The following is a 24,759-nucleotide window of genomic DNA, read 5'->3' as shown; positions in this document are numbered from 1 at the left end:
AAATCATCCAAAATGAAGCACAGGGAGAGAAAGAATGGAAAATGCAGATGAAGGCTGAGACAGAGAGGACACACTAGGAAAGTCATACCCATGTGTAACGGAGTAATACAAGGAAAGGAGAAGGAATGAGGCAGAAACAATATCTAAAAACATAATGGCTGAGAATTTTTCAGAAATAAAGCTATCAAACCACAGATTCAGGAAGTGTAGCAAATTCCAAACAGGATATAAAAATAAACCCATAACTAGAGACATTGTAGTGAACCTGCACTATAATCAATCAAATACAAGGAGAAAAATCTTAGAAGCAGCCTGGGAAAATAGATTACCACCAAAGAAACAGAATTTATATTTTTAAATTAAATAAGATGCTTATAGCATGAGTCATTTTTTATTATTTGACACTTTAACCAAATTTTCAACTTACTTTGGAGCCATATGAGGTTTTCTTCTAAAGTTGGATGTAGAATTTGAAGGGCTGTTGAACAAAAGAGGGAGATTTGATTTATTCTATTTAGCTCCAAGGGAGTGGACCAAATACCAGTGTTTGGAAGGTCAAAAACAAACAAACAAATGTATCTCTATTTAATATAAGGAAGACATATCAAATAGTTTGAGTTATTAAAACCAGGGATAAGTTACCTTAGATGATAAATAAGATCTCTAACATCGAAGGATTTGATTAAAAGGCAGATACATGAATTCATTTAACAAATATTTATTAAGCATCTACTATGTACCAGGCATAGTTATAGATACTGGGGATGTATCGGTGAACAACAATAACAAAAAAGACAAAAATCCCTTCTTTGGAGAGCTTATACTGTAGTGCAAAGAGACAGAAGCATGATAAATCAATCATGCACTATGTTAGAAGATGGTGAGTGCTCAGGGGAAAATATAGAGCAGGGTAAAGGAGATCAGGAGTACGGGGGGGAAGGCTTGCAACTTAAAGTGTGATGGTCAGAGTAGGCTTCATTGAGAGGTATTGTTTGGTCAAAGACCTTAGGGAGGAAAGAGAGTGAGCTATGAGGATCTAAGCAGTTAAAGGGAACAGGTTGGTGGGAGTCACTTCCAACTCTATAATTTAGTCCTATCACACATTTCAAAGTAAGTTTGGAATTTTAGCAAATGAAATTCTATTGATTATTATGAAATAATAGAAACCGAGATGACTTCCTATATTGTGTTTATTAATGAAAGCTGTTCATCCCTACTATAACATCATGGAAACTTTGCATTTGAAAAACATTTCTTTTAAAACTTCCAAATTCCGGGAAGGATGTTGTACCTTCTGTTGGTATCTCAGAATTTGGAGATTAGAGCAGATAATTAGTATAAGCTTGTTAGAGAACTGGGCTGTCATCTTAAGAAAGAGATGTAAAGAATCTTCACAGAGCATTCAGAAGTAGAATTGTAGGTTTGCTCTTCAGAATCATATTGCTTTTTGAAGAAAAAAAAAAAAGAAAAGCCAACAAACACCCAGCTGCTTTGATTCAAAAAAATAATGTTTGTCTCTGATGTTGAGTTCTGCAGTGCCAGGCATTTGAAGTATAGAGGGCTTTGACATGTGCAGAATGAAAAGCCAAGAATATCTTCACTGTTAACTTGTAGTCTTGTGTTACAGGCACACAAAAAGTCCCTTTGGACGGTTGAACCCAAGGAAGGCACAGTTCCCCCAGAAAGTGATGTTGAACTGACACTGACTGCCAACCTGAACGACATACTGACATTCAAAGACACAGTCATTTTGGACATTGAAAATAGCAACACCTACCGGATACCTGTCCAGGCTTCAGGAATTGGCTCCACCATTGTTTCAGATAAGCCCTTTGCACCAGAACTCAATTTGGGAGCACATTTTAGGTAAGGAAATATCATGGACCAATTTTTATACATATCACATATATTCTATAAGCTGAGCATCACTCCTACTTTGGAAAATTATTTTTAAGTAAACAGAACTAGCCTCCTCAGCCCCCTCCCTTCCCTATCTTCACTTTTCCCCCTCCAGATGGGTTCATCAGCCACAAGAAGACATTTCCTAGTCATAGTTTGGTTACATTCTCCAAGCTGTGTCCCTCTACATTAGAGAAGAGATGGTTCAGAGGAAGTATATTCTTCTCTAAAACTTATAGTGGCTTCTCTGTGACAAATTCAGAATCTTGAACATGATTTCTCTTCTTTGATTCCAATATATTGTTAATTCCTCTCCATGAATGTAGAAAATACAAATGGATCTTAGTGATAACCTAAGTAAAGTATAACTAGGAAGGTAAAAATATATTGCCGGGACTTCCCTGCTGGTCCAGCGGTTAAGACTCCACGCTCCCAATGCAGGGGGCCCCGGTTCGATCCCTGGTCAGGAAACTAGATCCCGCATGCATGCTGCAACTAAGAGCCCATGTGCCACAACTAAAGATCCCGTATGTGGCAACGAATATCCCACGTGCTGCAACTAAAGACCCGGTGCAGCCAAATAAATAAATAAATATTAAAATATATATATATATATAGCAAATGTATCTTATCAGGTATTGCAAAGCCAGTAATTTTTTTTTTTCGTATATGTTCTCTGCTTGCCTCCCCACCATAGCACCAACAACTGAGATGGTTGTAGTTGGCTCTACCTGATCACTCAGGAAAAGCTAGAGAGTCTAAATATTTAAATAAAAGGTGGTACAGTATAGACATCTCTGAGCAGAACGATCTAAATGTGACTCTAAAAATGTATGGGGTTTGAATACTAACCATGGAGGATATGTGTGAGGATTTGTTTATGGTTCCTCAGAAGTCATGCATTGTCACTAGTTGACTCTCAGGAGCCAGCTGAATTGGTGCCTGTTTGTTTCAGTACTGTGAACAGATCTCAAAGGGATGCTCCTGCCTTCTGGTCTAAGGCCCTGAAACCAAGATGGACACACTGTGTTTAGAGATGTACCTAACAAAATACCGTTAGGAACCCTCCCCACAAACCCATCCATACCTCCTTTCCTCTGCTCCATCTACAAAATATGACACTTAATTGAAAATACCATAAACCAGTAGGAATTAAGTAATAGGCAAGTGAGATCATTAATTGCATATGTTTTCAGAGAGGCATCCAATTACAGTTTTTGTGTCAACTAGATACAAAAAAATGCTCCTCTCCTCCTATCCATTGACCATATGGTAGGGCATTTTGTCATTGCATACCATTCCTGTTTCCAAATTTATTTGTTAAGTGCATTCAAATATAATTACAGAAAACAATATACTGCAAACCAGACTTAATTACATGTTCTCCTTAATCTACAAATAGTGTCAAATGGCCCCAAAGGATATTCTGACACTTGCCTAGAATTGGAGGGATAGCTGATAGTTTTCTATGAATATAAAAGCAACCTGTAGCTTTTAGCTGCCAATTTCTGCTCTGCCTAAACCCTATTGTTCTTTTTTTTTTTTTTTTTTAAAGACAGGAGGTTTGTTTTTTTTTTTAATTTATCTATTTATTTATTTATGGCTGTGTTGGGTCTTCGTTTCTGTGCGAGGGCTTTCTTCTAGTTGTGGCAAGCAGGGGCCACTCTTCATCGCGGTGCGCGGGCCTCTCACTGTTGCGGCCTCTCTTGTTGCGGAGCACAGGCTCCAGACGCGCAGGCTCAGTAATTGCGGCTCACGGGCCCAGTTGCTCCGCGGCATGTGGGATCTTCCCAGACCAGGGCTCGAACCCATGTGCCCTGCGTTGGCAGGCAGATTCTCAACCACTGCGCCACCAGGGAAGCCCCTGTTCTTCTTTTTGATATAAAATCTTGATGCCAGCAATCTCCAGAAGAATCATCAAAAGCAGGGGTGGGAAAACTGCAGCCCATTGCCTGTTTCTATAAACAAAGTGTTATTGGAAGACAGCCACGCCCATTCATGTACATATATTGTCTACAGCTTCTTTCACACTACAGTGGAGAGTTGAGTAGTTGTGACGGACCACATGTCCCAAAAGGTCTAAAATATTTATTATTCAGTCCTTTACAGAAAAAGTTTGCCAATTTTTTGGGCACAGGGATCTAAAGAAATACCCGTATGCCACCTCTTCTGATGGCATATTTTTGGACAACTCCTTTAAATTTTCAGAGCTTCTGTTTCTTCATCAATAAAATTGATCAATATGCTTATTATTACTGGGATGCTCTGATGACTGAAAGATATACTGTGAATAAGTGACAGAGACCCTGCCTAGTTTATAAAATAGTATATGTTATTTATTATCTTCCCCAAAACCTACATTTAGCCCTGAAGTCAAACTACAAAGTGAAGACTCCAATGAGCATGCCCCATTGGACATATATTTAGCTAATAATGGTTATACCTGACAACTGGCAAACACTCCTTATTATTTATCAAGCTTCAGCTTGCTTATTAGACATGGTGTCTTTCCAAAGGAGGGACAGATGGGATGAAAACTCAAAGCCCCCAAAAATAAAAAATTTTAAAAGTCCTGAGATGAGTTTTTTCCCTGAAAAGAATATTTTAAAGTAAGCTTATAGTGGAACCTAGAAAAATGGTACAGATGAGCCGGTTTGCAGGGCAGAAGTCGAGACACAGATGTAGAGAACAGACATATGGACACCAAGGGGGGAAAACTGCGGTGGGGTGAGGATGGTGGTGTGCTGAACTGGGCGATTGGGATTGACATGTATACACTGATGTGTATAAAATTGATGACTGATAAGAACCTGCAGTATAAAAAACAAACAAACAAAACAACTAATACTAAACTTTCATTGGGTTATTTGTATGGAAATATGTTAATATGTTTCAGACATTACATGAAATTTCTAAAAATCTTATATGTTCTGGTATAATGTTATAAGTCATAATTCTAGTTATTACTTTAAAATGTATATCTCAGAAATAACTAAATTTCCTTGTCAATTGCATTATTATGAACTTTCATCAAATCTTTAACCGTGGTCATTTTTAAGTCTTTTGTCATTTATAGACAGTTATGGGTGTACTCTGATGCTTTTGCAAATATGTTCCTATAAAAGGGTTTCATCTTCAAGGAATTCATGGAAAAGACTCTGACAAGTACAGGTTTCTGGCAACTGACTATACTGCTGAACTGAATGAATAAGCATTTTCAGAACGCTAATGAAAAACTGATGAACTCATAAAAGTGCTAACAAAAGATCAAGATGAAAAAAAAAATTAATTACATGGGACTGAGTGAACTGATGAGGATGATTATAATTTTTGTGACTTTCTGTTTGAATTATTAAAAAAAAAAATCCCACAAGGACTCAGAGGCAAAGAATATACAAATCAATTTTCACTGCAAAGTAAAGGAGCTGTTACAGTGGAGGATTACTGGACTGAATGTCAATATTATGACATAGTATGAGTGTGTTTCGTGTTTGGTAATTGCAGTCATTGTTGCTTTTGTTGTGGTCATCCATTTACAATGCTTGGTGTCAGTCTATTTTATCTCTTGTAAAAATAAGGGCTTCCCTGGTGGCGCAGTGGTTGAGAATCTGCCTGCTAATGCAGGGGACACGGGTTCGAGCCCTGGTCTGGGAAGATCCCACATGCCACGGAGCAGCTGGGCCCGTGAGCCACAATTGCTGAGCCTGCGCGTCTGGAGCCTGTGCCCCGCAACGGGAGGGGCCGCGATGGAGAAAGGCCCGCGCACCGCGATGAAGAGCGGTCCCCGCACCGCGATGAAGAGTGGCCCCCGCTTGCCGCAACTGGAGAAAGCCCTCGCACGAACCGAAGACCCAATACAGACAAAAATAAATAAATTAATTAATTAAAAAGAAAATCTTTAAAAAAAAAAAAAAAAATAAAATAAAATAAAATACAGTGTGTGTGTGTGTGTGTGTGTGTGTGTGTGTGTGTGTGAAAAAATAAATAAATAACTTAAGCTTATAAATCAGTAAAAAAAAAAAAACTCAAACAAAAACACATTTGAACTACCTCCAAGATCTTAGAAATTTCAGTGTCTAGCAAAGAGACAGATAATAAAGAGGTCTTCAGTAAATATTTGTGGAATAGATGAATGAATGCATGCATGCATGCATGAGTAGTAGCATCTTTAAAGCACATTAGTCTGAGATAAATGACCGATCCAGGTGGTGTTCTGATGCATTATAGTCCCCTTGACCTTTGGTAAGGTTTAGAGGATATGTGTTGTTTCTCTTTAAAGTTCCCTTCAAATTGAGTCCATCACAAGACATTTAACTAGTTACTAGAAATTGACTCAACATAATTTGAAATGTACTTCTCCTTCAGTAGCTATTTTGCTTTCACTTCTCAGTACCATTTCTCGTAAATTGAAGTGATTTTCACATGAACTGTATCTGTGTGTTATGTGGCAGCTTAACCTGCTGAGAAAAACTGGAGATGGGTGGGGCCACTTCCCCATGGCCCCTTTCCTGGTGATGGCAACTCAGGGACCAAACTCAAGTCTAATGACCCAACGAGTAGATGTCACCTTGTCCTAGTAGTTCCTAGCAGTATCACCATTTAGCCTTCCTACTCAAAAAAAAAAAAAAAATGTCTATTTTGTTGCTCACTTTTTAAATACTTCTGGAGGAGTAAATCCCAAGTCTGTAGAGCTGAACAGAACAACCCAAAGTTGAATCCTCTCAATCCTTGCCTCCTCTTTTCCAGCCTGGACACCTATTATTACCGCTTCAAGTTGACCAACAAGGGACGTCGGGTCCAACAGTTGTTCTGGATGAATGAAGATTTCTGTCCCCAAGAAAAGCTGGGTAAGAAGAGACTGGCTAAGAAGGGGCGTGCCGAGAGCCAGTGCCAGTCCCAGTGCTCCCAGGCACCCAGGGATCCTCAAAGCCCCGTGTTTCAACTCCACCCCATCAGGATGGAGCTGTACCCAGGCCAGACGACTGACGTGATACTTGAAGGCTATTCTGCCACTCCCAGGGTAAGAGGACACACATTTAGAAGCTATTATTCTCCTAAATAAATCTTTGCTCTGTTTCTTAGGAGAGTCCCTTGACATTTATCTGAAGAAAGGCTGTGGTTTCTCAAGGATTGCATACAGCACTGAGTTACCATGGCAGCACCCATTGCATTCAAGGTTCAGCTCTGCTGAGTTTTCTGTTTGTTTCTACAGCTACCATGAACCCAATCTTAAAATACTGTTTAAAGCAGGTTCTCATCCCCAGAGTCAACAGAGCCAGCCAGTCTCTGGTAGAGGGACATCCAGTGTTCAGCCAAAGCTAAGCCTCTGATTAATACTTAGCAGTATTCACTTAATATTTATTTTTAAGAAAATGTTTTTATAGACACTGTCGGCTGCCTCTCCTATCCAGGTATTGGGATATCCTTAGTTCCTTCCCTCTCAGCTTGACTCAACAGCATCACATTTATAATCATCATCCTTTTATGTATCAATGAAAGAGCCGCATTTATCTTCAGCAACTCTGATGTTCTGCTCTTATTCACATTATTACCATTCTGCTTAAGACATTTAGGCAGATCCAACCATGTGTCTGTTTATTCCTATTCCCTCATGGAGGCTGGAAACCATTAAAAACCTAAAAGAAAGACTTCTGAAATCACTTACAAGCCTCTTCACAAAGGCAGACTTTGTGAATGAGAAGTGATGGTTACCTGAGCTCCTGCTGGGTCACCAAATTAGGATGTGATGCTGAACTTTCTCCTCATGAAAATAGGAAACAGTAAGAAATTGCCTCCCAGCAGACGAGATGGGAAAGCTGGTTCCCTGCTTAGCTCCTCGAGGGTCACGGATGGCACTTTGTTTCACTTATGTTGTTTCTTCACAGAACATTTTCAGGAAAAACACATCCTCAGTTTAAAAAAGAAGGTTATTTCCCGTTATGGAGTATATAATATGTTCTTTCTCTCTGTTACTGAGGGGTTCAGCCAACTTTCACTGAGTATGTACCACATGACGCACACCGTGCTAGGCACTAAGGATGCAAAGATGAATAGAATGCAGGCCCTCATCTCGACACTGACAGTCTGTTGCAGGCATGTTTACAGTGTTGTTCTCAAGAGGTGACTGTATTTTAAAGGCATTAAATCTGAGCTGCTGGGGTTCTAAATTCAGTTGTAGCTTTACTAAAAGCTCCCCTGTATTCCAAGTTCTGCTACATAATTGAGAAGAGACTTGAATTCATTAACATCTGACACCTGAGCAGTCTTCAGTAAAGGCTGTTCATGTTATAAATTCACTTTGGGTCCTTTCTACTCTATAAAAATCTAAGGCTCTTGGGTCCAAAGAAGTGTTAATTACCATACACGATTTTTAAATATTCAAATGTGAAAGGCAAAATTTTTCCAGCCAGCTTCCAACTACCTTGATAAGACATTGTGTAACTACCATTGAATTCTAAGCCTATGAGTAATTTTTTTTTCAACTGTAGTTGATTTACAATGTCGTGTTAGTTTCAGGTGTACAGCACAGTGATAGCCCATGAAGAATTTTTATCTGCCTCTTCCATCACTGTTTTGTGTATCCAGTCCCTAACAGCCCTGATAAGTCTTCCATATATATACTGGATGAGCTGAATGTAAATTGATTGTGTCCTCAGGGACAGTCAGCAGTAGCCACAGGACCCCTCCTGGACACATCTAACCAATCAGACTTTGTGTGACGGAGACCCAGCCCTGACATGCACTGCTCAGAAAAATGTGCTCCTCCCTGGTGTCCCCAGGCAGGTAGTTGAGAATCATTTTGCTGATTGTTGAGAATTAGGTCTTCCAAGCTCTAGAGGTTCCACAAACGCTCGTATATCTTGTCTGCAGATAGTCGAAGAAAAGCTGGTGTGCCACACCATCATCGGGACACAAAAGGGGAAGAGCCTGGTGATGACGGTGAACATCATCTGTGAGTTCGTGGCGCCATTCATCCAGCTCTCCACCAAGCAGCTCGTATACCGACTGGAGAAGGTCAGTGGGGCTGTGTTGGGGAGGGCCGGGCGCTCCAGCTAGGGGTGCACATGTTCACGCTTTCATTTCAGAAGCTAAATTAATGGGAATCCTGTTACACCCACACCCAGCCAATGTTTTTTAAGCTTCAGAGGCCAATACACATTCAACTAAAAATTCTGAATCTAAACCTACATTCTTTTGAAAAGTGAATTGCCATAGAAATTCTACTTCCATCATTCCTGATGTATAAGACCAAAGTGAAGGGGTATTGCAGTGCACTGAAAATGCATTTCAGTCCATCATTTTACTCTAACTAGGTAAAATAAACATCACAGTATAGAAATGGCTGGAGAAGAATTATTGATAATTACAGTAACCAGTAAGAATAGCTACCACTATTGATTGGTACGTGCTGGGCAATGAGCCATGTTCATTACATACATTTTCCCATTTGTCCCTCACAGCAATCTGTGCAGGAGCTTCTCTTTCCCATGATACACAGGAGGAAACTGAGACCCAAGTTAAGCTATTTTGTAGATCACCTAACACTGCTTGGGAATAATCAACTTAAACTATTTGATTCACATTCTTTGATGTATATGCCCATAACTGTCTATAACTTCATGTGCCGTTAAGGGTGAGTGGTAAGTGGGGGAGGCCCAGAACAGGGGAGAGATGGGGATGACTGCTGCTCAGGGCAGTGGGCTGGGTGGTGAAGAGGAGGGGAGATATCACAGCAGGACTTGACCTAGTCCTAGGCAGGTTTCCAGCAGAGAATTATTTACTGTTCAGGACAGGTATGTGTAGAACATTTCCTCTGGGTCAAGGGCTGTGTGGGTGCTAAAAATCTAACATAGTCACAGCTAAGAGACTGGTTGAGGTTACAAACTGTCAACTAACTATTAAAATTTAATTGTTTAAATTATAATTCTAAACAGTGCTATGAAGAAGAGGTATAACTTGCAGTGAGAGTATATATCAGGAGACATGACCTTATTTGTACGTGAGGTCATAGATGGCTTCCTTGAACAAATGCCTCAAGTTGGGACCGGAAGGACAAATAGAAGTCGGTCTGGTGACAAGGTGGGGAGAGAGAATTGTAGGGAACAGCACATGCAAAAGGCCTGAGTCACGAAAGAGCTTGGTCAGCATAAAACCTGAAGGGCCACCTCAGACAGAGACTATGCCAAGAATGACAATGAAGTCCATCTAGAGAAGTGGGCAGGGGCCAGGTGTGTGTGGCATGACTGGGACACATGTTGTGAACTTCGGGTTTTGTTTTGGGTGACCATTGGAGGGCTTCAGGGAAGGGAGTGACATGGTCAGATGTATTCATTGAAACAGTCACGCGGGCTGCGGAGTGGAGTATTTATCAACACCTACCGTGCGCCAGGCACTGTGCCGGGTCGTAGAGATACAACAGTGAGAATAGTCCCTCCCTGATGAACTTCACAACCAACTGGGAAGACCAAGCATTAAGGAAGATCCTATGGTGTGATCTATGCTGTCACATGAAAGGACTGGGTGTGGCAGTGCCTAACCAGTCATGGGGGAACCAACCAGGGTTCCTTCTGTTAACGGAGGCTAGCAGGAGAATGTTTAAGACCATTTGTTCTGGTGTATTCTATATATATTGTTCATATTAAATAGACATCTGGATAAGGTGCTCTGCCAGGAGATGAATAAGGGAACTTATAGGCTAGTACGGGAGGTGAGATGTACAAGTTCAATTCAAATCAACAAATAATTTTTGAGCACCTGCAGTGTATTAGACAGTAAAGACACAGCAAAAACCCTAACCTAACAAACTGGTGGGGAATGTAGACACTGAAGAAGGAGGATAAAAGTTTCAGTTACAGGATGCTAAACTAACTGTGACAATCTCCATGAGACATATAAAATGAAAATACTACCAGAACTCCTTCTACAGTTATTAAGCTTTCATTGCTGTTTTAAATTCTTCCTTTTTTAAGTAATCAGGAAAGATATTTACTGGCAACAGCTGTGCCAAATTTGGTTGCATCATATTCTCTCTAAATGTAGCCATTCAGAGAACATTCAGTGAAGATTTATTGAATAGCTATTCTGTGCAAGACATTACAGTATATGATAAATATGCAGCTTAGTTTCCTATTAGATTTTTTTTCCAAAGTACATAAACACTCATAAAAATGTGTGGGTAGTGTTCCTTTTCTTCTGTTTATATCCTTTAGCCTTGTTTTTTTTTTAAAGCATATTCTTGTTTAAATGTCTATTGTTTGAATTTATCACTAGAATAATAAATAGCATAATAAATAAATAGCAAATATTTTGAATATGACAGTGACTTGTTGAATTTAAAAAATGAATTGAGTCATTACACCCTATTTGTTTTTGCCCTTCTCTCCTTCCTCCCAAATATCACAAGTTTGAAATCTGTCCTACTACTGTATTTTTCATTGTTCATTTCCTGCTCACATTTTACTCCATATCAGGGACAATGAAGAAATGCGACTTCATTACCCAGGGTGTGCAGGAGACCTGTCTTGGTACACCCAATTATCCATTCTGTCTCTTTGTTTTTGGCTCAGGGCAGTGTATCTGATTTAGTACCTTAGACTTTAATGATACCAAGCCTGCCTATGGGAAGAATTTTTCTATAACCGTTTCCTCAGATTTGATCTGCTGTATAACTATTGTACCATTCATAAGCCACAGAGATGAAACCACATCTCTGTGGAATTGAAAAGGTCAAATGAAACTAGCAGTCAGTTTGCTTCATGAAGTCCAGAAGCAAATCCTGTCTCCTGATATTTGACGAGACAAACAAGCCAGAGAGAAAGGGTCATTTTTAAAATAGAACGGGTTCTCTGTGCATTGACTCTTTCTCATCACTAACCTCTAAATGGCCTCTTGCCAAAACCAACTGAGTGTGGCTTCTTCACTTCAAAGCTACCTGCGGTGACACAGCAGCCTGGGGGGAAGGTCGAAAGTGCTGCTTCATCCCTCCCCAAACTGTAGTATGAAATCTGCAAGTGCAAGGTGAACCCAGTACCTATATTACCATGTTAGAGGGAGGGGGACAGTGGCAGCTTCTCGTGGTAAGTGCCAGACCGAACCTCCGAAAGAACTTTGGGAGTGCACAAGGGGCTAATGAGGTACAACCGATGCAGGTGGCTCAAGCCAACTTTATGGACTGAATGTTTGTGTCCCCCCAAAATTCATACACCAAAGCCCTAATTCCTTATATGATCATGTTGTAAGTGGGGGCTTTGGGAAGGGATAAGGTCATGGAGGTGGAGCCCTCATGAATGGGATTAGTGCCCTTATAAGAAGAGACAAGAGAGATGATCTTTCTCTCAGGCATGTGAGGACACAGTGAGAAGACAGCTATCTACAAACCAAGAAGTGGGCTCTCACCAGACACTGGATGTGCTGGCACCTTGATCTTGGACTTCCCAGCCTCCAGAACTATGAGATGTCAATGGCTGTTGTTTAAACCACTCAGTCTGTGATATTCGTTATAGCAGCCTGAACTGACTAAGACACCGTGGACACTGGTCACCCAAGCTCGCTCAGAGCCAGTGGCTCCAGGAACCACAGTGGAAGAAAGACTATGCTGGACAAAGAAGCAGAGGCAGCGGCAGAGCAAAACATGGAATCAGGAGGACTTAACTGAAATTGGAACAGGGAGAAAAGCAAATCAAAGCAAAGGGGCCTGGGAAAAATAGGCTAGAGTTGTTGGAAGAGCCAGGGAATGGGAGGGAGATTCTTTTTGGAGGCCAGAGACTGAGGTTTCCGTACCGATATTAAAGGACCCCCTTTCCAAGGCACACAATGAACAATGTGGATCCCAATGTCAGAATGAGAAAAATCCAGTCTAACCAGAAACTTCCAGCTTAAGATCCATTTATGATGCTTTCTCCAGTTGAAAAATGAAATTTGATCTAACAGAGTGAACGATGCTTCTAAATCAACTCTCCCAGTGTTATCAGGAAAATTTACAGGAAATAGTTATGAGCGTTTGTCAATATAGCAAGATAAGTATATTTGCAAATTGGGTATTTTAAGCATGAACAGAATATTGTGTAAGGAAAAAATGTTTTATTCATTGTAATGATACATGGGTTCTTCCATAAGATATCACTAATTTATTAAACTTTGTTTTATGATGCTGTGGGAACTTCTGTAGTAACAGTTCTACCCAGAAGCATGGCTTATATAGGGTTTTTAAAACCAGGCAACAAGAAAGTAAGAAAATCTAATCTGTCTTCTGGCTTAAGTAGGATCTCTTCTAGTGAAATAGATACACAGATACATAGATACATAGAAAATATCTATACCTATATCTACATCTATATTAATCCCTTGTAGAGATTTAGATAAATCATTTGGAATGTATGGTGGACTACTGAGAAGTGAACCTATGTAATATATAGATACATATTATCTATATCTTGATAGATAGATACATGACAGATAGATATAATATAAATCCATACATCTATAGATATAAATAGAGAGAATGCTAATTCTGCTGTTAACAATGAATATCAGACATTTGTTGCTAAAGGCTTACTGTGTTTACCATAAGTTGGTTTGTTTCCTCTTTTCTATTTTTTGCAGAAACCTAACACTATCCTGGAACCTGATTACCAGCCCTTGGTCATGAAGAACATTTCCACCCTGCCTGTGAACGTGTTGCTCTCAACAAGTGGACCCTTCTTTATCTGCAAGGCTGATAAATCCCCACTGCCCTCAATTCCTGAGGTAACTGGGCAGAGGGTGTCCTAACTCCTAGGGGGGTGCTGTGTGTGTGATAAAAAAAGAGAATAGTATTGGTACACTGCCTAATTTCAGTCGAGAAAAATATAAAGAATCCAGGAAACAGAGAGGAAAAATCTAAAATGAGTCATAATATCAATAAATTCTGATATCAACTGGTAGGAAAACCATTATTAACAATGTGAGAGCTTCTTGCTCATTATTATGACCCTTTCCTTCCTGCCCATTATAACGAAGCTCAACTTTAGAAAACAGTGACTTCCCACTAATGAGAGGAAAGATCTTTTAATCCCCCTCAAGTATGACTAAAACTCAAATTTGACCAAAACTCAAAGCCCCAACCCTAAACCAGCCAGCCCATCTCCAGACAGTGAGAAATGTGAACCAGGCTGAAGCAGGAGGCTGTGAGCTCCCCTGGCCACCAGTCTGGGGCAGGATGCAGTGTTCTCTGAACATTCCCACAAGATCATCCCTGTGATCCTTGGCCGGGCATGAGGACACCAGTAGGAATGGCTGGGCCCTGGGGCAGGTGGCACTGCAGAGCGGTAGGGAAGGAGGATTGAAGGAGAGACCAGCCCCACACCCCACGGTGTTCGGCCTCCCAGTCCAGGGAGATAGCTAATGGAGAAGTGACATAGAGGAGGAAGTGAGGGCAGGCAGCAATCGCAGGATCTCAGAAGAGGGAGCCTGGGACTTAAGGACATCTGCTGTGAGCCACACTCGGGGAGACAGATCTTTGTGGAAGACGGGGGACAGAGCCACTTGGTGAGAGCGTGTCTCAGACAGTACTGCACCGCCACCCTCCCCTGCCCTTCCTTCCTCACTGATTCTTTAGTGGGTCTCATTCAAACATGATTTGGGGGAAAAAAAATAGCTAAGATCTTTGAACAGAGAAATCAAAGGAGGAGATGATCATAAGCAAGAGGCAGATGAAAACCTCCTGCAAGGGAACCTATGCAAGGAAGAAAACCCACAGTACAAACAGGGAGTTCTCTACAGTCTCAGAGAAATTACAGATGATATGACCTGTCTTTAAAAAGAGCTCAAGGACAAGATACAAGTGATCAAAGAGGAGGTGAAGAGTGAACTCAAGAGCAGAGGAAAACAAATGGATGAGAAAATGAAAATTCAGGTATGAGCAGCTTTCTCTGTCTGGGTGGGAGGTTAGACCCACTCTTGTCCCTCCTGAAATCTTAATAAAAGTAGAAATGTTCAACAGGAAAGACACCCAGAGCAATAAAATAAAATGGCAAGAGGAGGGTATAACCAAATAATGAGAGATTTAAACAAATTCTAGAAGATAGAATGAGGAAGGGAGTGGGTGGACAAAAAGGCACAAAGACCTGAAGCGTAGAAAATTCACCAGTGAAGCGGCAAAGAAGTGGGAGTCATTCAGCCCAAGTAGCCTGGGCTTAGAGGCAGCGAGTGGAGCAGAGGGCTGAAAACAGAGGGATTCTGTGTGCACCGGACAGCTGTGCCCGCTGACCCCACTCGAAAGACTTGGGCAGCTGGCTCTTATCCCAAGACATAAAGATAAATGCTCTTCCCCAGAGAAACTCATCAAAACGGGGAAATTTAATGTTTCCTGTGTCAGTGTCGATACCCCAGAATAATCCCTGGTGTCTGAGTCGTGTGCATCGCCTGATCGTCCCCTCTCTGCCCCAAAAAACTGTTCCATAGACCTGCTGTGCTACAAGAATTGAGAAATTGTGACCTCAGTATTGTCGGGATGCCAGGGTGGGTCAGGAACTACTGTTTCTTGTGATAGCTCTTGTAGTACATTTTGACCTTTTATATTATTTGCACATATAACTTTAATAAAAAGCATACATATAATTTTAAAAATAAAGAACTTCTACAGATCAACAGGAAAAATACCAACAACCCAATAGAAAAATAGACAAAGGAAATGAACAGAGAGTTCACAGCAAGAAAAATAAAATAGCTTTTAAATATATGAGAATATGCCCAACTTTACTCATGTTAGAAAAAATGCAAATTAAAATTACTATGAAACACATTTTTTTCCCTATAAGATTGGCAAAGAGCAAAAATTAGGTAATGCTCTGTGTTAGGGACGGCATGTGGAAACAGGCATCCCCTAAGGTGTTGGGGAAGTGTACATTGGAAGATAGTATGGCAGTAGCCGTCAACAGTCTTTTTTTTTTTTTTAGTCATCAATTTTATACACATCAGTGTATACATGTCAATCCCAATCGCCCAATTCATCACACCACCACCCCCAGCCCCCCACAGCTTTCCCCCCTTGGTGTCCATACGTTTGTTCTCTACATCTGTGTCTCAACTTCTGCCCTGCAACCTGGATCATCTGTACCATTTTTCTAGGTTCCACATACATGCGTTAATATACGATTTGTTCTTCTCTTTCTGACTTACTTCACTCTGTATGACAGTCTCTAGATCTATCCACGTCTCAACAAATGACCCAATTTCGTTCCTTTTTATGGCTGAGTAATATTCCATTGTATACATGTACCACATCTTCTTTATCCATTCGTCTGTCGATGGGCAATTAGGTTGCTTCCATGACCTGGCTCTTGTAAATACTGCTGCAATGAACATTGGGGTGCATGTGTCTTTTTGAATTATGGTTTTCTCTGGGTATATGCCCAGTAGTGGGATTGCTCATATGGATAGATCATATGGCTCATAGATCATATGGTAATTCTATTTTTAGTTTTTTAAGGAACCTCCATAGTGGCTGTATCAATTTACATTCCCACCAACAGTGCAAGAGGGTTCCCTTTTCTCCACACCCTCTCCAGCATTTGTTGTTTGTAGATTTTCTGATGATGCCCATTCTAACTGGTGTGAGGTGACACCTCATTGTAGTTTTGATTTGCATTTCTCTAATAATTAGTGATGTTGAGCAGCTTTTCATGTGCCTCTTGGCCATCTGTATGTCTTCTTTGGAGAAATGTCTATTTAGGTCTTCTGCCCGTTTTTGGATTGGGTTGTTTGTTTTTTTAATATTGAGCTGCATGAGCTGTTTATATATTTTGGAGATTAATCCTTTGTCCGTTGATTTGTTTCCAAATATTTTCTCCCATTCTGAGGGTTGTCTTTTTGTCTTGTTTATGGTTTCCTTTGCTGTGCAAAAGCTTTTAAGTTTCATTAGGTCCCATTTGTTTATTTTTGTTTTTATTTCCATTTCTCTAGGAGGTGTATCAAATAAAATCTTGCTGTGATTTATGTCAAAGAGTGTTCTTCCTATGTTTTCCTCTAAGAGTTTTATAGTGTCCAGTCTTACATTTAGGTCTCTAATCCATTTTGAGTTTATTTTTGTGTATGGTGTTAGGGAGTGTTCTAATTTCATTCTTTTACATGTAGCTGTCCAGTTTTCCCAGCACCACTTATTGAAGAGGCTGTCTTTTCTCATTGTATATCCTTGCCTCCTTTGTCATAGATTAGTTGACCATAGGTTCGTGGGTTTATCTCTGGGCTTTCTATCTTGTTCCATTGATCTATATTCCTGTTTTTGTGCACATACCATATTGTCTTGATTACTGTAGCTTTGTAGTATAGGTTGAAGTCAAGGAGTCTGATTCCTCCAGCTCCGTGTTTTTCCCTCAAGACTGCTTTGGCTATTCGGGGTCTTTTGTGTCTCCATACAAATTTTAAGATTTTTTGTTCTAGTTCTGTAAAAAATGCTATTTTTTTTTAAATGCTATTTTTAATTTAATAGGGATTGCATTGAATCTGTAGATTGCTTTGGGTAGTATAGTCATTTTCACAATATTGATTCTTCCAATCCAAGAACATGGTATATCTCTCTCCATCTGTTGGTATCATCTTTAATTTCTTTCATCAGTGTCTTATAGTTTCTGCATACAGGTCTTTTGTCTCCCTAGGTAGGTTTATTCCTAGGTATTTTATTCTTTATGTTGCAGTGGTAAATGGGAGTGTTGCCTTAATTTCTCTTTCAGATTTTTTCATCATTAGTGTATAGGAATGCAAGAGATTTCTGTGCATTCATTTTGTATCCTGCAACTTTACCAAATTCATTGATTAGCTCTAGTAGTTTTCTGGTGGCATCTTTAGGATTCTCTATGTATAGTATCATGTCATCTGCAGACAGTGACACTTTTACTTCTTCTTTTCCTATTTCTTTTCCTTCTCTGATTGCCGTGGCTAGGACTTCCAAAACTATGTTGAATAATAGTGGTGAGAGTGGACATCCTTGTCTTGTTCCTGATCTTAGAGGAAATGCTTTCAGGTTTTCACCATTGAAAATGATGTTTGCTGTGGGTTTGTTGTATATGGCCTTTATTATGTTGAGGTAGGTTCCCTCTATGCCCACTTCCTGGAGAGTTTTGATCATAAATGGGTGTTGAATTTTGTCAAAAGCTTTTTCTGCCTCTACTGAGATGATCATATGGTTTTTATTCTTCAATTTGTTAATATGGTGTATCACATTGATTGATTTGCATATATTGAAGAATCCTTGCATCCCTGGGATAAATCCCACTTGATCATGGTGTATGATCCTTTTAATGTGGTGTTGGATTCTGTTTGCTAGTATTTTGTTGAGGATTTTTGCATCTGTATTCATCAGTGATATTGGTCTGTAATTTTCTTTTTTTGTAGTATCTTTGTCTGGTCTTGGTATCAGGGTGATGGTGGCCTCATAGAATGAGTTTGGGAGTGTTCCTTCCTCTGCAATTTTTTGGAAGCGTTTGAGAAGGATGGGTGTTAGCTCTTCTCTAAATGTTTGATAGAATTCACCTGTGAAGCCATCTGGTCCTGGACTTTTGTTTGTTGGAAGATTTTTAATCACAGTTTCAGTTTCATTACTTGTGATTGGTCTGTTCATATTTTCTATTTCTTCCTGGTTCAGTCTTGGAAGGTTATACCTTTCTAAGAATTTGTCCATTTCTTCCAGGTTGTCCATTTTATTGGCATAGAGTTGCTTGTAGTAGTCTCCTAGGATGCTTTGTATTTCTGCGGTGTCTGTTGTAACTTCTCCTTTTTCATTTCTAATTATATTGATTTGAGTCCTCTCCCTCTTCTTCTTGATGAGTCTGGTAATGGTTTATCAATTTTGTTTATCTTCTCAAAGAACCAGCTTTTAGTTTTATTGATCTTTGCTATTGTTTTCTTTGTTTCTATTTCAATTATTTCTGCTCTGATCTTTATGATTTCTTTCCTTCTGCTAACTTTGGGTTTTGTTTGTTCTTCTTTCTCTAGTTCCTTTAGGTGTAAGGTTAGATTGTTTATATGAGATTTTTCTTGTTTCTTGAGGTAGGCTTGTATAGCTATAAACTTCCCTCTTAGAACTGCTTTTGCTGCATTTGGGTCGTCGTTTTTTCATTGTCATTTGTCTCTAGGTATTTTTTAATTTCCTCTTTGATTTCTTCAGTGATCTCTTGGTTATTTAATAACGTATTGTTTAGCCTCCATGTGTTTGTGTTTTTTACGTTTTTTTCCCTGTAATTCATTTCTAATCTCATAGCGTTGTGGTCAGAAAAGATGCTTGATATGATTTCCATTTTCTTAAATTTACTGAGGCTTGATTTGTGACCCAAGATGTGATCTATCCTGGAGAATGTTCTGTGTGCACTTGAGAAGAAAGTGTAATCTGCTGTTTTGGGATGGAATGTCCTATAAATATCAATTAAATCTATCTGGTCTATTGTGTCATTTGAAGCTCCTGTTTCCTTATTTATTTTCATTTGGGATGATCTGTCCATTGTTGTAAGTGAGGTGTTAAAGTCCCCCACTATTATTGTGTTACCGTCGATTTCCTCTTTTATAGCTGTTAGCAGTTGCCTTATGTATTGAGGTGCTCCTATGTTGGGTGCATGTATATTTATAATTTTTATATCTTCTTCTTGGATTGATCCCTTGATCATTATGTAGTGTCCTTCCTTGTCTCTTGTAACATTCTTTATTTTAAAGTCTATTTTATCTGATATGAGTATTGCTACTCCAGCTTTCTTTTGATTTCCATTTGCATGGAATATCTTTTTCCATCCCCTCACTTTCAGTCTGTATGTGTCTCTAGCTCTGAAGTGGGTCTCTTGTAGACAGCATATATATGGGTCTTGTCTTTGTATCCATTCAGCAAGCCTGTGTCTTTCGGTTGGAGCATTTAATCCATTCACGCTTAAGGTAATTATCGATATGTATGTTCCTATGACCATTTTCTTAATTGTTTTGGGTTTGTTTTTGTAGGTCCTTTTCTTCTCTTGTGTTTCCCAGCTAGAGAAGTTCCTTTAGCATTTGTTGTAGAGCTGGTTTGGTGGTGCTGAATTCTCTTAACTTTTGCTTGTCTGTAAAGCTTTTGATTTCTGCATCGAATCTGAATGAGATCCTTGCCGGTTAGAGTAATCTTGGTTGTAGGTTCTTCCCTTTCATCACTTTAAGTATATCATGCCACTCCCTTCTGGTCTGTAGAGTTTCTGCTGAGAAATCAGCTGTTAACCTTATGGGAGTTCCCTTGTTGTTATTTGTCATTTTTCCGTTGCTGCTTTCAATAATTTTTCTTTGTCTTTAATTTTTACCAATTTGATTACTATGTGTCTTGGCGTGTTTCTCCTTGGGTTTATCCCGTATGGGACTCTCTGTGCTTCCTGGACTTGGGTGGCTATTTCCTTTCCCACGTTAGGGAAGTTTTCGACTATAATCTCTTCAAATATTTTCTCTGGTCCTTTCTCTCTCTCTTCTCCTTCTGGGACCCCTATAATGCGAATGTTGTTGCGTTTAATGTTGTCCCAGAGGTCTCTTAGGCTGTCTTCATTTCTTTTCATTCTTTTTTCTTTAGTCTGTTCCACAGCAGTGAATTCCACCATTCTGTCTTCCAGGTCACTTATCCGTTCTTCTGCCTCAGTTATTCTGCTATTGATTCCTTCTAGTGTATTTTTCATTTCAGTTATTTTATTGTTCATCTCTGTTTGTTTGTTCTTTAATTCTTCTAGATGTTTGTTTAACATTTCTTGCATCTTCTCGATGTTTGCCTCCATTCTTTTTCCGAGGTCCTGGATCATCTTCACTATGATTATTCTGAATTCTTTTTCTGGAAGGTTGCCTATCTCCACTTCATTTAGTTGTTTTTCTGGGGTTTTATCTTGTTCCTTCATCTGGTACATAGCCCTCTGCCTTTTCATCTTGTCTAGCTTTTTGTGAATGTGGTTTTTGTTCCACAGGCTGCAGGATTGTAGTTCTTCTTGCTTCTGCTGTCTGCCCTCTGGTGGATGAGGGTATCTAAGAGGCTTGTGCAAGTTTCCTGATGCCATCAACGTTTTAAATTCCCCTACCCTTTGACCTAGTCATTCCACTCCTAGGAATTTATCCTATAGACATAGACACAATATACAAGGATATTCATTGCAACATTGATTATAAGAACAAAAGACTGGGAGCCAATATCTATCAATAGGAGATTGGTTAAATAAATGATGGCAGAATTCAATGATGGAATAAAATGCAGTTGTTAAAAAGAGTGAGGCAACTCCATATGCACTGATTAATTATCCCCCAGTGGAAAAAGCAAAGTGCAGAACAGGATTGCCTATGTGTAAACAATAACACATATATGAACGTGGGTTTATATTCATGCATTATCTTTCTATTCATACAAGGACAGATAAGATACTTGTGTAACCTTGGTTACCTCATGGGAGGGGAACAGTTGGCTTGAGGGGAGGGGAGATGGGCACAAGGGTAACATGCTTTTCATTGTCCTATCTATTCAAAAATAAAAATGAAATATTTAAAAAAAAAATAAGGCCACACCTTGTCCTGGGACAAAATGATATAGAATATTCAACAGGGAAACATACCTTAGTGAAGTTACCAGTCTTATTGATGTCCAAAGAATTCTGTGGCTTCTAAGCAGTAAAGAGGAGACCCACCAAGGGAGGATTTTAGACTAACCTTGGACTTCTCCACACTTTTTGATCAATTCTCTTGATCATAAAGGGATTGTAGTAATAATTGGCATTTATATACCATACACTACATGTTAGGCACTGCTCTGAATGCATCACAAATATATTAACTCATTTCATCCTCTTAAAAAAAGTTAGGTACTATTATTGCCCCTGTTTTACAGATGGAGAAACTGGGGGCTAGGAAGGCCAAGCAAGTTTGCCCAAGTTCACAGAGCTAGTAACTGGCAGAGCGAGGATTTGAACCCAAGCAGTCTGGCTCCAGAGTCCACGATCTTACAATTAATATCTCTTGTATAAGAAATTTTCTTCAGTTTTTTGTTAATTCAAACATGATTTTTTTAAATAAATTAGTCTAATTCCATTTTTATAAAATTTTATTTATCTATCTGTCATGTTTGGACTAATGTTTTACCAAATGTGAACTCTGAGAAATAATATCTCGTGAAGTTTTGGATGAATTTCTAACTTCTTCTTTGTGCTTTTGTATATAATATAAAATTTTGTGGATATGTATCATTTCCACAAAATAGCAAAGTCATTCCTCTGGGGGAAAAAATGTTTAAGTCAATCTCCAAGATATTTAAACACCAAGCATTGCGATGCCTAGTGCTGCAGATACCATGGTCTACAAGAATGACTTCTAAATTGTGGCAAGCCACCTGGGCCAAGGGGCCGGTGAGCCTTTCAGAGGGGATTAGCCAACTGAGGAGTCATTACCCTCTCTCTGACTCTTGAATCGGGTGATTGGCTTTATCAGCGGAAACCATCTGATCATGTCACTGAAGTACACAGTTAAATACCTGAACCTTCAAGCTCAGTGGAGAGGAAAGTGCTCTGTAAACAGATTTGTTGCTGTTCGCATTCTTCCTGACTGCCTCAGGGCACTTTCTGCAAAACCAGGAGGTGGCTTTCATGGCGATTAAATGTGGGGATTAAGCGATTCCTAAAAAAGCCAACTCAGAGCCAGGCTTTCTATGGGAAGGTGTTTCTGTGGCCTTGGCATCAAGGAACACATGGGGATTTGAATCAAAGAGAGAAAAGAACAAACACAATCTACCGAACAAACTCTGTACGGCTCTGGAGTGTCATTTTAAGTTGAATAGAAAACAGCGGAAAGTGGATACCACTATGCTGAAGAGTTAGAATTGAAGACGTTAGAAAAGAAATTAAGTTACCTAATCCATCCCTTTCTGGGTCATCCTCTACAGAGCCCCTCCACCATGGGGTCCTTTAGAAAGCCTTTTTAAAATTTTCTTAAGCAAAGAACTTTTCCCAGTTATCTAGGAAGAGCGTTTTACAATCTAATTTATTTTCAGTTAAGAATATTTCATAATAGTTATTCATTGCAGATTTTCCTTTTACAACTCCTCAGTCCTTACAATCTCACAACACTTATCAACATCTCTTTTTTCAAATCATTTTTCTTGCTTTCATTTTCAACTATTAAAAAATATATATGTGTGTAAGTGCATAGAGATAGATATCGATAGCGATATACTAGCTGTTTGACTATGTAAAGTGTGGATACATAGTTATGGATAAAGTGTATATATACGTATTTCCTAATAATCTGTGTGTCTGTATGTATATGTATGTGTGTGTGCATATAAATATATATATAAATAACTTTGGTTGTCCTATTTCTTGTATCAGGTTGGAAATGCACAGTATGGAGGTTGGTAATTCCCCGTTATCTTGTTTGTAGCCTATTAAACTGGAGATCGGTGAAGAAAAAGACCTGCTGGTCAAATTCAATCCTTCCTATAAAAACGATTTGAATACCTGGGTGGCAGAAGAAGTTCTAGAAATCAAGTATGTGGAGCACCCTCAAGTGGACAGCCTGCACCTGCGTGGAGAAGTGAATTACCCCAACCTCACCTTTGAGACCATGGAGCTGGATTTTGGCTGTATCCTGAACGATACTGAGGTGATCCGCTACATCACAATCACCAACTGCAGCCCCCTGGTTGTGAAGTTTCGCTGGTTCTTCCTGGTGGATGATGAGGAAAATCAGATAAGGTACCAACTAGTGTGGCGATCCTGCAGAGCTCTCCCCTGCTCTTCATTTTTTTCTCCTTCGGGCTTTGCACTTGGTTTCCTGTATTCTGAGTACTGGTCTTTCATGAATACTTTCACTTCCAACAACTAATCATTGACAGAAGGAACAAAGAGCCATGGTCCATCCTAGGTTTCCAAACAGGAAAAGCAGATAAAACATCTTTGAAAGCCCCAGTTGCCACCAAATTAACAAAGTGATATCCCTAAGCCTGCTCTAATTTTGAATCTAATGGTTGGATCATTAGAAATTTATCACTAAAAATAGTCTTCATAGAGTTTCCTTAATAAGCATTTCAAACCCAAAGCACAAATTGAGTAGGATGATACATGAGATGTGTGCTGCCCTGAGCTCTACCTTCTGCATATTTCAGTGGGTTCCATTATGGCCCATATATGTACGTATGTATATAGATATATACTTATGTACAAAATAGTGGGAGGTGGTGAGCGCCGGAAGGGAAAAGCTGTCTTTACAATATTTGGGTTTAGAAGTGTCTCTCCTGTTCAATTAGAAGCTAAAGCCAACTTAATTTGGAAAACACTCCCTTAAAGAACTAGGAACAGCCCATTTCAGTCAAGCCTCAGTAACAGTTTCATGTGGGTCAAAAGCCATGTTGTTGGCCAGGATGAATGGGCTTGTGCATATTTCCTTATTGGATGTTTGGACAGCTCAGTTTTCAACACCTGAATTTTGAATGGCCATTCTTAACTGGGAAAGCCTCATGTTATTTCTCGGCTGGTCGATGCTTCCTGTACACAATCCTCATCTTGTGTAGGATAGCCATCCTTTCCTTTCCCGTGCCTGTTTCCATGGTAACTGTGGCTTGCTCTGGATGTCTTCCATAAACATCTGATGATGACCCAGTGTAGCACCGAAGCCGGTTCTGGGCCTGAGTGATGGAGCCTGCTCATTAGGTGCCAATGACTGTTCAGGTTTGGGATGAAATTCTGTAGATGGTGAACATTTAAAATAATTATGGAAAAATCAGCCAACCTGACCTAATGAGTTTCGAACACCAGATTGTGTGAAGTTATTCTGATGGAACACAGCTAAATGAGTTTTTTCTATCTGGGAGCAAGGGACATGCTTTATTTATTTTTTTATTTTCGAGAGGCCATTTCCATAATT

The 24,759-nt window shown here is 39.6% G+C and overlaps 1 protein-coding gene across 1 annotated transcript in view; it reads left to right on the top strand.

Annotated features, from left to right (window-relative positions):
• HYDIN (HYDIN axonemal central pair apparatus protein) overlaps nucleotides 1-24,759 on the top strand; it is a 461,030-nt gene that overhangs the window by 255,453 nt on the left and 180,818 nt on the right. The window contains exons 20-24 of the mRNA XM_057534458.1: nucleotides 1,628-1,866; nucleotides 6,646-6,919; nucleotides 8,770-8,913; nucleotides 13,501-13,644; nucleotides 23,278-23,591. Of these exons, the coding sequence (XP_057390441.1) occupies nucleotides 1,628-1,866; nucleotides 6,646-6,919; nucleotides 8,770-8,913; nucleotides 13,501-13,644; nucleotides 23,278-23,591 (1,115 nt within the window). The remainder of the gene's footprint in view (nucleotides 1-1,627; nucleotides 1,867-6,645; nucleotides 6,920-8,769; nucleotides 8,914-13,500; nucleotides 13,645-23,277; nucleotides 23,592-24,759) is intronic.

Source organism: Balaenoptera acutorostrata, chromosome 19 (assembly GCF_949987535.1).
Source record: "Balaenoptera acutorostrata chromosome 19, mBalAcu1.1, whole genome shotgun sequence".
Lineage (NCBI taxonomy): Eukaryota > Metazoa > Chordata > Mammalia > Artiodactyla > Balaenopteridae > Balaenoptera > Balaenoptera acutorostrata.
The sequence above is the reverse complement of the archived record's forward strand: the minus strand, read 5'-3'. Positions and strand labels throughout refer to the sequence as shown.